Source organism: Grammomys surdaster, unplaced genomic scaffold (assembly GCF_004785775.1).
Source record: "Grammomys surdaster isolate TR1022 unplaced genomic scaffold, NIH_TR_1.0 125430, whole genome shotgun sequence".
In the NCBI taxonomy this organism is placed as follows: Eukaryota; Metazoa; Chordata; class Mammalia; order Rodentia; family Muridae; genus Grammomys; species Grammomys surdaster.
In genome coordinates, this window is record NW_021620297.1 from 487,359 (window position 1) to 501,780 (window position 14,422).

The following is a 14,422-nucleotide window of genomic DNA, read 5'->3' on the forward strand; positions in this document are numbered from 1 at the left end:
ATCGGTGGTGTGAGGGTGCTCCCCATCGGTGGTGTGAGGGTGCTCCCCATCGGTGGTGTGAGGGTGCTCCCCATCGGTGGTGTGAGGGTGCCCAAGCTGCCGTTTACAGCTCCTTAAGCAGCCTTTCCTTTGTACCAACAATGCAACTAGGAAGAAGTTATTATGAAACACAATGTTTGTTCTCTGTTGCATTTTATTCATTCTCCTATTGTTACTTTGGGGTGCTGGGGATGTCACCCATAGCTTTGTATTGAAGAAGTAAAAGGCGATTACCCCTTGCCATCTGTCCCCTTGTCCCTTTTTCTTTTGAATATATATATACACATGCTGGGGCTGGAGAGATAGCTCAGCAGTTAATGACACTGGTTGTTTTTCCAGAGGATGGGTTACCAACATCCACAAGGCTGCTAACAACCTTGCCTGTCACTCCAGCTTCAGAGAGCTTACGCCCTCTTCTGGCCATTGCGGGCACTGCATGCGCATGGGTGTTGGGCTGTAGGGAAGCCCAGGAACACTGCTCCAGGGGTGGGGAAACACAGTCTAAGGCGTGGGACAGCCAGAGCTGTCTTGTGGGTCCCCGGGCCTGCAAGGAGGCCGGAGCCATCTGGTTCTCAGGCTCTTGAACACCCAGGCACCTCCAGAAGCCTCAGAAGAGCTGAGAATGGAGTAGGGAGACTGCAGGCTAGATCTAACCCAGAGCTGAGAGAGGAAAGGGGGAGCTCCAGCTGGTTCTGCAGGGTGAGTCCGTGGCTTGTCAGCGGTTGGCTTGAGCTTGGCTTGGTGGTGGCCATGGCCGGGAGCGCAGAGAGGCTTTCTGTGGGAGGTTAGATGGTGGCTCTATAGGCGAAGGCCTTCTCCATGGCTCCCCATGGCGGATCCCGATGAAAAGAGACAGTCCATGGTTTTAAAGCATTTGTTGTCATGGCGGAAAGTGGATGAGTAAAACCGTACCCCACTTCTCAGGGTGGGCCTGAGGTTAAATAGCTTCTGCAGGGAGGAATGTCTAGGAAGGAAGGGTGATTGGCTAAGTCTTCCAGGCCTTTAGGTACCTCATTAAAATAGAGCTCTAGCTTGAGCCTGCATGACCACACGTCACGTCCTCTACCTGTGGAGGACCTTGGGGCATTACCCATATGACTGATGGCTACAAATCTGTGGGGGGCTGTGGCTTGTGACAGAGGCCTGGTACCCAGGAACAGGCGAAACACCCACCATCCCTTCAGGGTTTCCAGGGTTGCTAGTCTTAGATCAACCAAGAACCAGGCTCCCCTTCAGGGTCCCACATATAAGTGCAGGTGTATTTGGGTGCAGGTGTTCTTTCTCAGAAGCTAGAAGGCCCAGAGTTTAAGGAATGAAAAGAAAGAAAACGAAACATTGTCTACCTACAAGTATTAATTCTATCTATAAGCCTAGGAAATTGTAACATCCACTTTCAAGGTTTGTTTGATTAATGTTCTGCCAAATCCAGTTTCAACAACTCCACAGCCCACTTAGAATGGAAGTTAATTAAATTCTCTAAATATTCTGCTTTTACAAATTTAAACCATTCGATTTTCTTCAGAAGCTCAACAGAAGCACGACCAGCCGCGGCACTTAGCTCTTGTAATAGATTAAATGCATCGAGCGCGTTAAGCATCCAGTACCACGGACTCAGGAGGAAGTACTCCTTCATGCCCTGTAGTTCAGTGAAAAATCTCAGGTCTGAAACAACACATTACTCAGTGACATAATTTAGGTCAGACACATTCGTCACACTGTTTAAATACTGCATTCTTTCAACATTAAAAGAAATCAGATGAGGGCTGGAGAGATGGCTCAGCAGTTAACAGTATTTGCTGTTCTTGTTGAGGACCCAAGTTCAGTTCCCAGCAACCACATCGGGTGGCTCACAACTGACTGTAACCCAGCTCAGGAAGACGCCCTCTTCTGCCCCTCAAAGGGCCACATATGGTACATGTGTACACACACACACACTGATGAAAATAGCTGGGTGTGGTGGTGCATGGCTTTACTTCCAACACTTAGGAGACAGAGGCAAGTGGATCTCTGTGAGTTACAGGCCAACCTGGTCTACATAATGAGTTCTGGGCTAGCCAGGGCTATACAGTGAGACTCTGCCTCAAAAAAAAAAAATCTTAATAAACAAGTATTAAATGCCAGCTAAATTATCCCCTCATGGTTCATTCCCTTCTCTCTGCTCTTCCCTCCATTCTCCTCCACCCCTCAAAATTCAGTTAAAATATAATTACTTAATTTCCCTCTCCTCCCATGTATCCTTTCCCCTTCTCACACCCAAGTTCAAGGTCCCTCTCTTCTTTCACCATTGCCCTTACATAGACATACAAATGAATCAACATATAAAGGCAGCTTGCTGAGTCCATTCCAAGTTGCTGCATGCAAATGCATCCAGGACTGACCATCGCAATTGGATAACCAATCAGGGGGATCCCTCCCCCACCCAGGGAAAACGAATTCTCTCTCCCCAGACCTTAATTACCTGTAGCTGCTGTTTGTGAGATTTCCCACGTCTACTGTAGAATACCAACTGCTGTTGGAACTGTTCAGGTCTTGTTTTGGCAGCTATGCTGTTGAAGTATCCTGGGTGTAGCTTTTCTGTCACAGCAAGAAGAAACAATGTCACAGCCAACTTCCTAGTCCTTTTACTATTATTCTTTCTGCTTCCTCTTTAGGCCTGAGTCTTAGGTGTAGGAGTTGTGTTGTAATTGTATCTATTGGGGCCGAACACTCCTAAATGAGTTGTTTTATGCATTTGAGTATTTGACTACAATGTGGCTTTCTGTCTATCTATTTCTGTGTCTCTTTCTTCTTTCTTTCTTTCTTTCTTTCTTTCTTTCTTTCTTTCTTTCTTCCTTTTCTTCTTTTTCTTTTTTTGATACAGGGTGTAACAGTACAGCTCTGGCTGGCCTAGAACTCACAGAAATCTTCTTGCCTTTGCTTCCTGTTCTAGAATTAAAGATGTGTACTACACTACTTAGATTTTTTGTTTTTGTTTTGTTTTCTGACTTTTTCCTCCTTCCCTTGTGTAGATTAGGTTGGCTACATGCTTGAAATCCTCTTGCCTTCATCTTCTGAGTTCTAGGATCGTAGGCACACGCTACCTTGCCTGGTTCCAATTATTTTTTCAAGTATTTATTTATTTACTTATTTATGTGTGTGCACATGTGCATACTATAGCATGTGTGGGTGGTTAGAGTCTTTAAGGAGTCTGTTCTCTCCTTTTATCATATGGATTTTGAGAGTCGATCTCAGGTCATCAGCCTTGGTGGCAAGAGGCTTAACCCTCGGAACCCTGACTGGCCCTGCCCAGAGATTCTTAGATAATTATATAGAAGTGTTAATTCTGTAGGGTTGCCTTCCCCCACCCCCAATCTTATGTTCATGACAAGTCTTCCCTGTCATGAAAAGATGCTTATAAAGTCACATGTGTTAAAGGGCTGGAATGTCGTTCAGTTTGTAGAGTGCCTTCACAGCATGCATGAATTGAAGCCCTGGCAAAACCCCAAAGTGGTGGTCTACGCCTGTAATCTGAGCATTCAGAAGGCAGAGGTAGGAGGAGCAGAAGGTTGGGGTCATTTCTCAACTGCATAGCCAATTCAAAGTCAATTCGGCTGACAGGAGACCTTTATCCTCTCAAAATAAAAGACTCGAAGGAAAGAGTGTCACAGCCGGGCATGAGGTGAGTGTCTGTGAGCACAGCACTTGGGAACAAGGAAAATTGCTAAAGGTCTGGCCAGCCTGGGCTATATGGTGAGACTTTCTCAAGGACAGACCACGGATACTCTCTCTCTCTCTCTCTCTCTCTCTCTCTCTCTCTCTCTCTCTCTCTCTCACACACACACACACACACACACACACACACACACACACGGGGTGTGGGGAGCACAGAATTCCTAGTGAATGGAAGTTAGCCATCTTGGCTACGTATCTGAGGGTGAGGATCTGACACCAGCTATAAGCAAACCCTCCTGAGCCTTTATCAGCAGTCATCCCAACACCTGGTCTCATGGGACAGACGGGCCTACATCTCAGGTTCTGGAGTGATACTCACTTCTCCAACCAGTGACTCCTGTTGGGTGCTGCTTGGGCAGCCACCATTGGCATGGGCTGGTGTGAGCACCACCCAGTTCTCTACGCTCTGTCTGTGATCCTGACTGGCCAAAGCCAATACACACACACACACACACACACAGAGAAATCCTGACAGTGTGGGTGTGGCTCAAAAGCACTCTGCCTGGCTTTTCCCCTCTCCAGGCTGAAATTGGAGATCGTGATGGACATCTCAGAGGGTCCCTTGGGAGTGGGAACGGCTGGCGGTGGGACAGGTCATTTAACAATATCTGTTGCCGGAGTTCACAGTCTGAAACTCCCCAGCCCAATATTTTTCTCTTATCCTTCTATGCTGGAATCCAACACCACTGGAACCAGAACACCACACTTTAAAAGGTACAAAGTATCCATCTCCACAAATGATTTTTTTTTTTTTTTTGGTTTTTCCAGACAAGTTTTCTCTGTGTAGCCCTGGCTGTCCTGGAACTCACTCTGTAGACCAGGCTGGCCTCGAACTCAGAAATCCGCCTGCCTCTGCCTCCCAAGTGCTGGGATTAAAGGCGTGCGCCACCACCGCCCGGCATACAAATGATATTTTTAATGTGATCTGAAGTGGCTGTGGGGCCAGGGAGTCAACATAAGAGATACAATCTTATTTGGGGAGTTTTGCAAAGCAATATGTAGCTACCTAATGAATCAGGTTAAAAATCGGACCCCTGGCCCTCTCCCTTCCAGGATGCTTGTTCCCCAGCCACTGAGCACACTTTTCTCCTGTGTTCATTTCCTTTCCTAGCTTGTGCGTTAGAATGCATTGTTTTAGAGTGGATCAGGTCTGTGCTGAGCTCCCATCTGACCCTTCTGCCGTACAGTAGCTGTCCTTGTCATCAATGCACACCCACCAGGACGCTGCATTTAGTGCTGTTACTGAGCTCACGCTGACACGTCATTATCAAGAAAACGATCAAAACAAACAAAAATGAACCAGTTTAGGCAAAATAATTTATTACAGTGCAATTGGCAGATAGATATTGCCAGTATATTAGTCTCTCATTGTTTGAGAAAATGAAAAATAACTTTAAATATCACACAACTACAGACATCTTTGATGCTCAGGGCCCCGGGCTCTAGGCACTTCCTAATTGTTTGGAGAAAATCTGTGGGCAGATATACCCTAAGACACCCTTCAATGAGGCCTGGTTGTAGCCAAGATCGGTTTGGTTCCTTATCTGAGGGAGCTGGAGTTTTGTTAGCTATAAATCCTATGTTCCTCCATAAGTAGAGGGCTTCAGTGAAGGGACAGAGAAAGTCCATGAGGCATAAACAGGATGTGAAGAGGGGACGCTTGGGGACATTGCTCAGGTAGTAGAAGGTTTGCCTGGCTTGCACAAAACTCTGGGCTCATCCGCAGCACTGCACAAAACTGAGTGGTATTGGTGTGTGCCTGTAGTCCCAGCATATGAGTGTCAAAGGCAGGAGGGTTGTAGCCAGCTGGGATACCCTGCTCAAAAAAGGGTAGGAGATCAATATTGAGGACAGGGCAAAGAGGGTGATTGTACTGAAACAGAGGCAGCTTGTGACCTGAGACCAGCATGCACCCATGCATCCGGGCACCCATGCATTTGGGCACCCAGGCACTCATGCTCTAGAACAGCAGCCGTAGGTAGATCTGATGGAGGACTGTAGTGTTCCAGACTCTGAAAACAAGATCCAGCAGGACCCTTCACTGGACCCCAGAGTTTCATGTACAGTGCTTGACTCACGAGGGATTCCAGCCGACAGCTCTGGGAAGGCACAGTCAGATTGTCTTGCCAAAACGGTGGTCTTTTGACTAGGACGGACAGACTCGTACGATCACGCTGGAGTTCGTCACTCTGGCCCCATAGTGGCCAGCCCAGAACTGTGTGTCCTGGCCCCAGTGTTCAAAAGACACAAACCGTACGCCCCTCTTGATGTTGGAGAACACGTGGGTGACCTGGAGGTAGAAGGAGTCAGTCAGTCTTGTATCACAGCCCTTCCGTCAGCCAGTCTGGGATTTCCCAGATGTTGGCCCTTCTGAAATCTTGCCCTGTTCTCATTAGCAGGTGGAATCTGAGTCTAGGTGTGGTGACAAGCTGCTGCCATCACAGTGTTGGGAGACTGAGGCGGGAGGAAGGAAAGTTAGAGGCTCAGGCTACATAGTCCTCAGCAGTTGGGTTTTATAGTAAGAAACTGTCTCAAAGAGAAAGGAACAAACAAAAAAAACCATCTGAATAAAAGAGGTTTTATCACCAAGAATGTGGCAGAAATTCTGGGTGGGGCTGTCCGCATTTGTAATTATTCCCAGTGTTTGGGAGACAGAAGTGAGAACCAGGAGCTTAAGGATAGCCTCAGCTACACAATGAGTTTGAGACCAGCCTGGGCTACATGAGACCTTGTCTCAAAAAAAGTGGCAGAAGTGAGTGAGCCTGCGTAGGCCTTGTCACATGACTTCCCCAGCAAGGTCAGAACATATCAAGTATCTGGAAGCTAATTTCTCTTGGTTCCCTTAGCTCTAGCCACTATGGAAGAAGTCTGTCTGTCCTTTGGTGGCCTTGTGAGGAATCTTAGTGTAGGCTGGCCCAGAGATCTCATGCAGGAGCTTTGAAGCCAAGTCAACAGTGATTGGCACCTCAGGGCGGGCAGACGGCCAGTTGTCATACTCATCCACCACAACCATCCTGCCCTCCGGCATGGTCTGAGTATAACATTGTTGTTTGAACAGTAGAGACTTCAGCCAGAACTGCCTAGCCCAGCTTTCTCCACATGCTGACTCAGAAGACATAAGAGGGCGGGGCCAGGGAAACCGCTCAGTTGATAAAGCGCCTGGCATACTAATATACGGGACCTAAGATCCCCAGCACCCGTGTGCAAACTGGCTGTGGTGATGTGTATATCTAGTGCTGGGGCAGACATGGTAGAGCCTCGCAACTCACTGGCCAGTCAGTCTAGTCAACCGATGAGCTCCCCGTTCAGTGAGAGGCACTGTCTCAAACACTAAGGCGGAGGGTGAAAGAGAAAGACACATGACATTGATCTCTCTGCCTTCCACATACACATGAACAGGCACAGCTCTATATACATATGCAACACACACACACACACACACACACACACCCCATTAAAAACAAAACTTAAAACCAAAGATGGATAGGCTGGAGAGATGGCTCAGCAGTTAAAAGCACTGGCCGCTCTTCCAGAAGTCCTGAGTTCAATTCCCAGCAACCACATGGTGGCTCACAACTGTCTATAATGGTAGTCCCATGGGATCTGATCCCTTTTCTGGTGTTCATACATGCAGACAAAACACTCATATACATAAATAAATTTTTAAAAAACCCACAAAGACAGAGAGATAGTACGAATGACTGCTGTTGACCATATGTTGAGGGTAGTAAGACCATCAAAGTCCCCACCAACTAATCCCCACCCAGTGAGAAGCTCATCTTTGGTCAGAGGCTCACCTGAAGGCAGAGATCGTTGTTCCATTGTTCAATGGTGTCTGGCAAAGCTGAGAACTTTTCTATGACGTTCTGGTGAGCATCAAGAAGTGTGACAAAGAGACGGTACTTACAGCCACTGTCGTGTCGGGCTCCCCACCTGCGGGAAGGGGAGTCTCAATGTGTTGTCTACCTCTTGGGGGAGGGGGTGACCTAGCCTCCCTGTGGGTACAAATTTAGTTCATCGCAAGGGTTTTGAGAGGGTGGCAAGATGGCTAAGTCAGTGAAGGGCTTGCCACACAAGAATGATGGCCTGAGTTTGAACCCCAGAACTCATGGAAGGAGCTGGGTGCTGCTGGGTGTGGTGGCAGAGGCAAGTGGATCTCTGTGAGTTCGAGGCCAGCCTGGCCTGCAGAGAGTTCCAGGTTTAATTGTTTTAGAAGCTAATATAGGAGTATCTCAAGTACAAGGCCAGCCTGGGCAACTTGGTAAGACTCTGCCTCAAAATAGAAAGTAAAAGGAGACCTGGAATATGAGGTCTAGTGGTGGAGGCTTTTCCTAGCATGCATGAGGCCCTGGGTTTCATCCTTAGTTCCTGTACTTGTCTCTGCCCCAGTAAAACACACTCAAATGATCTCTGGCACTTGCAAAGCCATGCCTGCCAGGAGTGTCTTTTTTGGAAACCTGAGTCATACCAAACCATCTACCATATTGATTGAGGACAAGGGCTGGCCATGTCCAGATAGGCATAGGCCAAATCTGACCACTTTAGAAAGAGCCATAGTGCAATTTAGGGCTGAGTGAGTTAATGTCAGTTGACCTGGAGGCTGTGGTTAACCGCAGAGGCAAGCAGCTGATTGGCCAGTCAATCCAGGAAGCTCCAATAAAAACTCTGTACAGAGAGCTGACACTCTTACAGGCATCTGGATACACCTGACATCAGGTTGGTAACACCTGACTCCATGGAGCGAGCCCACGGAGCTTTGAGCTCACTTATGCCGTCCTGGGATTACCAGTGTGGGCCATGGGCCCCAGTGCTTACTAACGGGCTTTTCCTGTTCCCAGACTCACCAGTCAGAGACTTCAATCTCCACACCACCACTGTCCAGCAGCTCTGGCCACAGACCCTTCTCCTCCAGGTCCACGACCTGCTTCTTTCGACACCAGCTAGGAAAAAGTGAGACAGCAGTTGGTCCTTGAGAACCCGCAGGTCTTTCTTCAAGGGCTCTGGCCCTTGGGGGGTTAGGGGGAGGGGAGTGGGGGCGGGGAGGGCTTTCACCTGAAGGAAGTCACAAAGCAGGTCTGTGAGGGGGCCCCAGGTACAGGTTTCCTGTTTTTCTCCACCACCCAGCCATCGCCACCATGCCGCACCATCCACTTGCGCAGGCCTTCTGTAGAGAAAAACAGTGGGGTAATCGCAGTACCAGGGATGCGGAGCATTTAGGATTGCTGCCGAAGTCAAGCCGCACCGCACCTCCCCTCAAACCCCACGTTTGAAAAGCATTAGAAACCAGAGCCGACAGGCCAGCTCAGTGGGAAAACTTTAACCCTCAGACTTCATGGAAAAATACAAGGAAAGAATTGATACAAGGTTGGCCGCTGACCACCTACCACCTGCACCATGAGGCTTAAGCCCCTTTAACACACACAGAAGTAATTTTAAAAATTAAAAGTTTATGTCTGTGGACCGTGTATATGCCTGGTACCTTCAGAGGCCCGAAGAAAGAAAGGGTGGTCTCCCCGAGACTGGAGTTACAGATGGTTGTGAGTCTCCACTTGAGTGTTTGGGACTGAGCTCAGGTCCTTTGGAAGAGCAGCCAGTGCTCTCAGCCGCTGAGCTATCTTTCCAGCCCGCAAAAACAAATGACAAAACTAAACTACAACAAAAATGATACTAAGAAAATGAAAAGCGAGCCGGGCGGTGGTGGTGCACGCCTTTAATCCCAGCACTTGGGAGGCAGAGGCAGGTGGATTTCTGAGTTCGAGGCCAGCCTGGTCTACAGAGTGAGTTCTAGGACAGCCAGGGCTACACAGAGAAACCCTGTCTCGGAAAAACCAAAAAAAAAAAAAAAGAAAATGAAAAGCTTGGAGCTGCTCTTCTAGAGGACCGGAGGTCAGTTCCCAGCTTCCAAGCTATGAGGCTCAGTCAGCCTCCTGAAACTCCAGTCCCAGAGAATCTGTTTTGACCTCCAACAAGCACACATATACATGAAGGAAAATAAATTGTTAAAATGTAAAAGCCGATCAAATTTTAATTGCCCATTGGTGTCTCTGTGCATCCTGTCTCTCAGAGAGAGGAAATGCATTTTGGTCCGCTCCAAAGCTCTCTGGGTGGGTCAGGGGCTTCTAGCTGCTCTATCTGGGTCACGTGTGACCCCACTCTTGACTCTAACTGGGTCAAGTGTGGCCACTCCTTCTGCTTCATCTGTAGATCTGCTTCTCGGTTTACCTCCAGGCCCCGCCAATTACATATCTTGTGACTCCGCCCTATCCTCCTGCTCACTGGTCAGATCTCTCGGCCCACCGCACCTTCCATCCGTTTTCCTGTGCCTGTCCTCCTTCCCTTCTTATTGGTTCCTTCATAGCCACGCCCTCACCCCCCCGCCCTTGATTATCTCGTGACTCCGCCCCTCACCTTCTTCCATAGGTTTTTTGCGGACCCGCCCCCTCCCCGCCCACCAATTATCTCACGATCCCGCCCTGAATCATTTCCGGTCGGTTCCCTCCAGGCCCTGTTCATTAGCATTCTTGGGGTCCTGCCCCTTTGGCTACGATTCTCTTGGTCCCGCCCCTCGGCTTCCTCTAGACAGCGCCCTACCTTGGCCACAGGGGTTGCTGATGAGGTTGCGTCCTAGCGGTCTTAGTGCGCAGAATTGGCCCAGCGGGCAGGGTGTGTTGTCGCGGGCGGGAGGCAGGCAGCGGCGAGCTAGCGTCAACAGGGCGCGACCCTCTGCGCTGCGGTCTCGAGCCAGCAGCTGCAGCCAGAGGGCCTGGCCATCCACCAGGGCGCGCCAGGCGCGGCACACCCGGCGGCAGCTCCCCAGCAGCGTGCGCGGGGGCACGTGGCTCAGGACCAGCAGGAGCAACTCCGGAGGCAGACGGCTCAGATCCAGGGTCTCCTGGGGGTCGGGCTCCGGCGTGGGGACCCGGGTCCTGGAAGTCCAGGCACCCATGATCCTTGCGCCCCGCTTGGCTGGGACTGCAGGAGAGGAGAAGTCAGATGTTAGTGATCAGCAGCCTCCGCGACGCGCAGCCTCTGCTGCCCGGCTTTACAACCGTCCACCCCGAGACTAACAGCTCCGAATCCATCCGCTGCCTCCCACGTCCCTCGCCCCCTCTCTGTCCCCAAAGCCTCCTCTCCTCCACAGCCCTCTGGTGCTCACCGGCACCCCTGCCAGCTCCCCTCCGCGGCCTGGAGGACCGCATAGTCTTAGCTCTGCCTAATGCTTCCCAGGCGAAACCTAAACGTCCAGCCCTTTGGGTCCAGACCCCACCTCCTTCCGACTTAGGACAAGTAGACAGTTTAGGAATCCACCAGGGGACACGGACTAGGCCAGCGCTCTGGCAGTCCTAGCGGTTCCGCAACAATCCAACACTTGGAATGACCCTAAATCTGCAGTGGACGCCTGGCATCTGGTAACGACTATTATTTCTGGTAGGCATTCAAGTGGAAGGCTCCACCCCTAAACGCCTCAAACAGTCCTGTCACCTTTAATCCCAGACACAGTCATCCGCGATTTACAGGAAAAAGTAGGTTCTGGAGGACAAAAATGACGCCACTAACTGAAAGCATCAGCTAAAGCTGTTTCCATCTTCCAAGTTAGCACATCTCTGTCTTCACAACACAGAAAAGGAACGGAGGCTCTCAGAGGCCGTGACCTTCCTAAGCAACTGCACAGCTAGTAGGTGTAGTGAGTGGGTCTAACTCCAGAATCTTTTTCTTTCTGCTTTGTAGGGCTGGCTAGCCTGGAACTCACTGTGCAGGCAAACTGAGAGATCTGCTTTCTCTGCCTCCCTAGTGCTGGGACTAAAGTCATGTGCCACTATGACCAACTCGTTAAAAAAAATTGCTTTTTTTTTTTGTTTTGTTTTTTGTTTTTTTGTTTTTCAAGACAGGGTTTCTCTGTGTAGCCCTGGCTGTCCTGGAACTCACTCTGTAGACCAGGCTGGCCTCGAACTCAGAAATCCGCCTGCCTCTGCTTCCCAAGTGCTGGGAATAAAGGTGTGCGTCACCACCGCCCAGCTAAAAAATTACTTCTTAAATTTTGTTTTATGTGTATGGATGTCTGCCTGCATGTATGTCTTCACCATGCTTGTGCCTGGTGTCTGGGGAGGTCAGAGGACTATTTTCGAAATTCCCTGGAACTGGAGTTACAGATGGTCATGAGCACCTGGGTGAATGCTAATTAAATGCAGATCCTCTTGGGAAAGAAAGTGGCTGTCTATCTCTCCAGCCCTACTTTGCAACTGAGGCTGAGAGGTAGAGCCCATGCTGTCCTTCAACTCTCTAAGTAGTCAAGCTTGAGGCTGAATCTCTACCTCTGGGGAACTGGAGTTACAGGCATGTGTCACCATACCCTGTTCACAGGTCTTGTCTTTAACCTGTATGTCAGCTCTGTCCAGTGAGACATATGCATGCTACTAAATGTCAAAGAAAATTAAATCTGGGTTCCTGTCCTTAGTGAGCTTGCTTTATAGAGGGAGACACATGACCAATAAAATGAGAAGCAGCCTGTGTATGTGCATGTCTGTCTCTGTGTGTGTCTAATGTGTGGTGTGTCTGTCTGCCTGTCTTAGGCAACCAGTTAAAAACTTTTACCTAGCCGGGCAGTGGTGGCACACGCCTTTAATCCCAGCACTTGGGAGGCAGAGGCAGGCGGATTTCTGAGTTTGAGGCCAGCCAGGCTGACTCACTACAGAGTGAGTTCCAGGACAGCCAGGGCTACACGGAGAAACCCTGTCTCAAAAAAGAAGAAGAAGAAGAAGAGGAGGAGGAGGAGGAGGAGGAGGAGGAGGAGGAGGAGGAGGAAGAGGAAGAGGAAGAAGAAGAAGAAGAAGAAGAAGAAGAAGAAGAAGAAGGAGAAGAAAACCAACAAACCAACAAAAAAACAACTTTTACTTGGGTGTGGTGTGGATTCCAGTTACTTGGGGTCTGAGGCAAGAAAATCTTACATTCTAGGCCTGCCTGGACAAACTTAGTGAGAGCCTGTTTCAAAATAAAAAGTAAAATGAAGGCTGGAGAGATGGCTCAGTGGTTAAGGCACTGGCTGCTCTTCCAGAGGTCCCAAGTTTGATTCCCCAGCACCCACATGGTGGCTCAACCATCTGTAATGGGATCTAGTGTGCAGGAGTGCCTGCAGATAGACCACTCATATGTACTCACAGACATAAATAAATCTTTAAAAAAAAAAAAAGTAAAAGAGACCTAGATATACAGATCAGAGGTAGAACACTTCAGTAACATGGAAAAGGCCCTGGGTTCAGTCTTCAGGATGGGAAACGCAAACAAGAAAAACAGAGTCAGGTCTGTGTTTTGGGGGTGTGTACCCCCACCCCCCCAGAGGCAGATGGATCTCTGAGAGTTCCAGGCCAGCATGATCTACAGAGTGAGTTCCAGGACAGCCAGGACTATATAGTGAGACCCTGTCTGTCTTAGTTTGAGTTTTACTGCTGTGAACAGAAACTATGACCAAGGCACTCTTATAAGGACAACACTTAATTGGGGCTGACTCACAGGTTCAGAGGTTCAGTCCAGTATCGTCAAGGTGGGAGCACGGCAGTGTCCGGGTAGATGGGGCTGGAGGAGCTGTGGGAGCACGGCAGTGTCCAGGTAGATGGTGCTGGAGGAGCTGAGAGTTCCACCTCTTGTTCCGAAGGCTGCCAACAGAAGACTGATTTCCAGGCAGCTAGGACTAAATATTCTCCCCACACACAAAGACACACCTATTCCAACAAGGCTACACCTTCTAATAGTGCCACTCCCTGGGCCAAACATATACAAACCTCGGCAGTAGTGGCACACACCTTTAATCTCCCAGCACTTGGGAGGCAGAGGCAGGTGGATTTCCGAGTTCGAGGCCAGCCTGGTCTACAGAGTGAGTTCCAGGACAGCCAGGGCTACACAGAGAGACCCTGTCTCGAAATCAACCCCCCCCCAAAAAAAAAAGAAGAAAGAGAGAGAGAGAGAGAGAGAGAGAGAGAGAGAGAGAGAGAGGGAGAGGACTCCTAGTAACCACCAACCCTCTGTTAATATGAAAAAGTGTCGTGGGCTAATTAGTGAAAGAACATTTACACACTGTCTTAGGGTTCTCTAGAGTCAAAGAACTTATGGAATGTCTCTATACGCATTAAGGAGATTTATTGTAATGACTGAGTCTGTAGTCCGACTAACCCATGGGAAATCCAAGAATCTAGTAGCTGCTCAGTCCCATGAGGCTAGCCTTCTGTAGAAGCATGTTCCAACAGATGTGCTGGCAAGTAAGTGCAAGCGGTTGATGAACAATGAATCTTCCTTCTTCCAATGTCCTGGTGTAGGCCTCTAGCAGAAGGAGTGGTCCAGATTAAAGGTGTGAACCACCAGGACTGGATCTGGGACTTGCTTTGTCCCAGGCTGACCTTGAACTCAGATCTCCTTGCCTTAGTCTCCTGGGATTAAAAGCGTGCACTTCTTTACCTGGGCTTAAGCTTTTCATGGCCACTATGCCTCAAGATCTCCATGCCAAGATCCAGGTCTGAAACCTGTCTTCTAGCCTTAAGATCTGGATCACAAGCCGGGCGGTGGTGGCGCACGCCTTTAGTCCCAGAACTTGGGAGGCAGAGGCAGGTGGATTTCTGAGTTCGAGGCCAGCCTGGTCTACAGAGTGAGTTCCAGAACAGCCCGGGCTATAAAGAGAAACCCT

The 14,422-nt window shown here is 49.3% G+C and overlaps 1 protein-coding gene across 3 annotated transcripts; it reads right to left on the bottom strand.

The window, feature by feature from the left end:
• Window positions 1-5,049: 5,049 nt before the first annotated feature.
• Fbxo27 (F-box protein 27) lies at window positions 5,050-11,115 on the bottom strand. Of its 3 annotated transcripts, XM_028786224.1 has the most exons (6): window positions 11,018-11,115; window positions 10,342-10,722; window positions 8,803-8,914; window positions 8,595-8,690; window positions 7,548-7,683; window positions 5,050-6,040 (listed from the first exon to the last, which is right to left on the bottom strand). In XM_028786224.1, the coding sequence occupies exons 2-6, from the start codon at window positions 10,694-10,696 to the stop codon at window positions 5,897-5,899; spliced, it is 843 nt and encodes a 280-aa protein (XP_028642057.1). In that variant the 5' UTR covers window positions 10,697-10,722; window positions 11,018-11,115; the 3' UTR covers window positions 5,050-5,896. The 3 variants fall into 3 exon arrangements, with proteins under 3 accessions (XP_028642057.1, XP_028642059.1, XP_028642056.1); XM_028786226.1 differs by lacking the exon at window positions 11,018-11,115 and having other exon boundaries at window positions 8,803-8,911; window positions 10,342-10,845; XM_028786223.1 differs by lacking the exon at window positions 11,018-11,115 and having other exon boundaries at window positions 10,342-10,845.
• Window positions 11,116-14,422: the final 3,307 nt, after the last annotated feature.

Excerpts from the sequence above, each read along its gene's own strand:
- Fbxo27 (XM_028786224.1), bottom strand. The coding sequence starts at position 10,696 with ATGGGTGCCTGGACTTCCAGGACCCGGGTCCCCACGCCGGAGCCCGAC. Across the intron at positions 8,915-10,341 it reads CAGCAACCCCTGTGGCCAAG|AAGGCCTGCGCAAGTGGATG; the intron begins GTAGGGCGCTGT and ends TTTTCTCTACAG. Across the intron at positions 7,684-8,594 it reads GAGATTGAAGTCTCTGACTG|GTGGGGAGCCCGACACGACA; the intron begins GTGAGTCTGGGA and ends CCCTTCCCGCAG.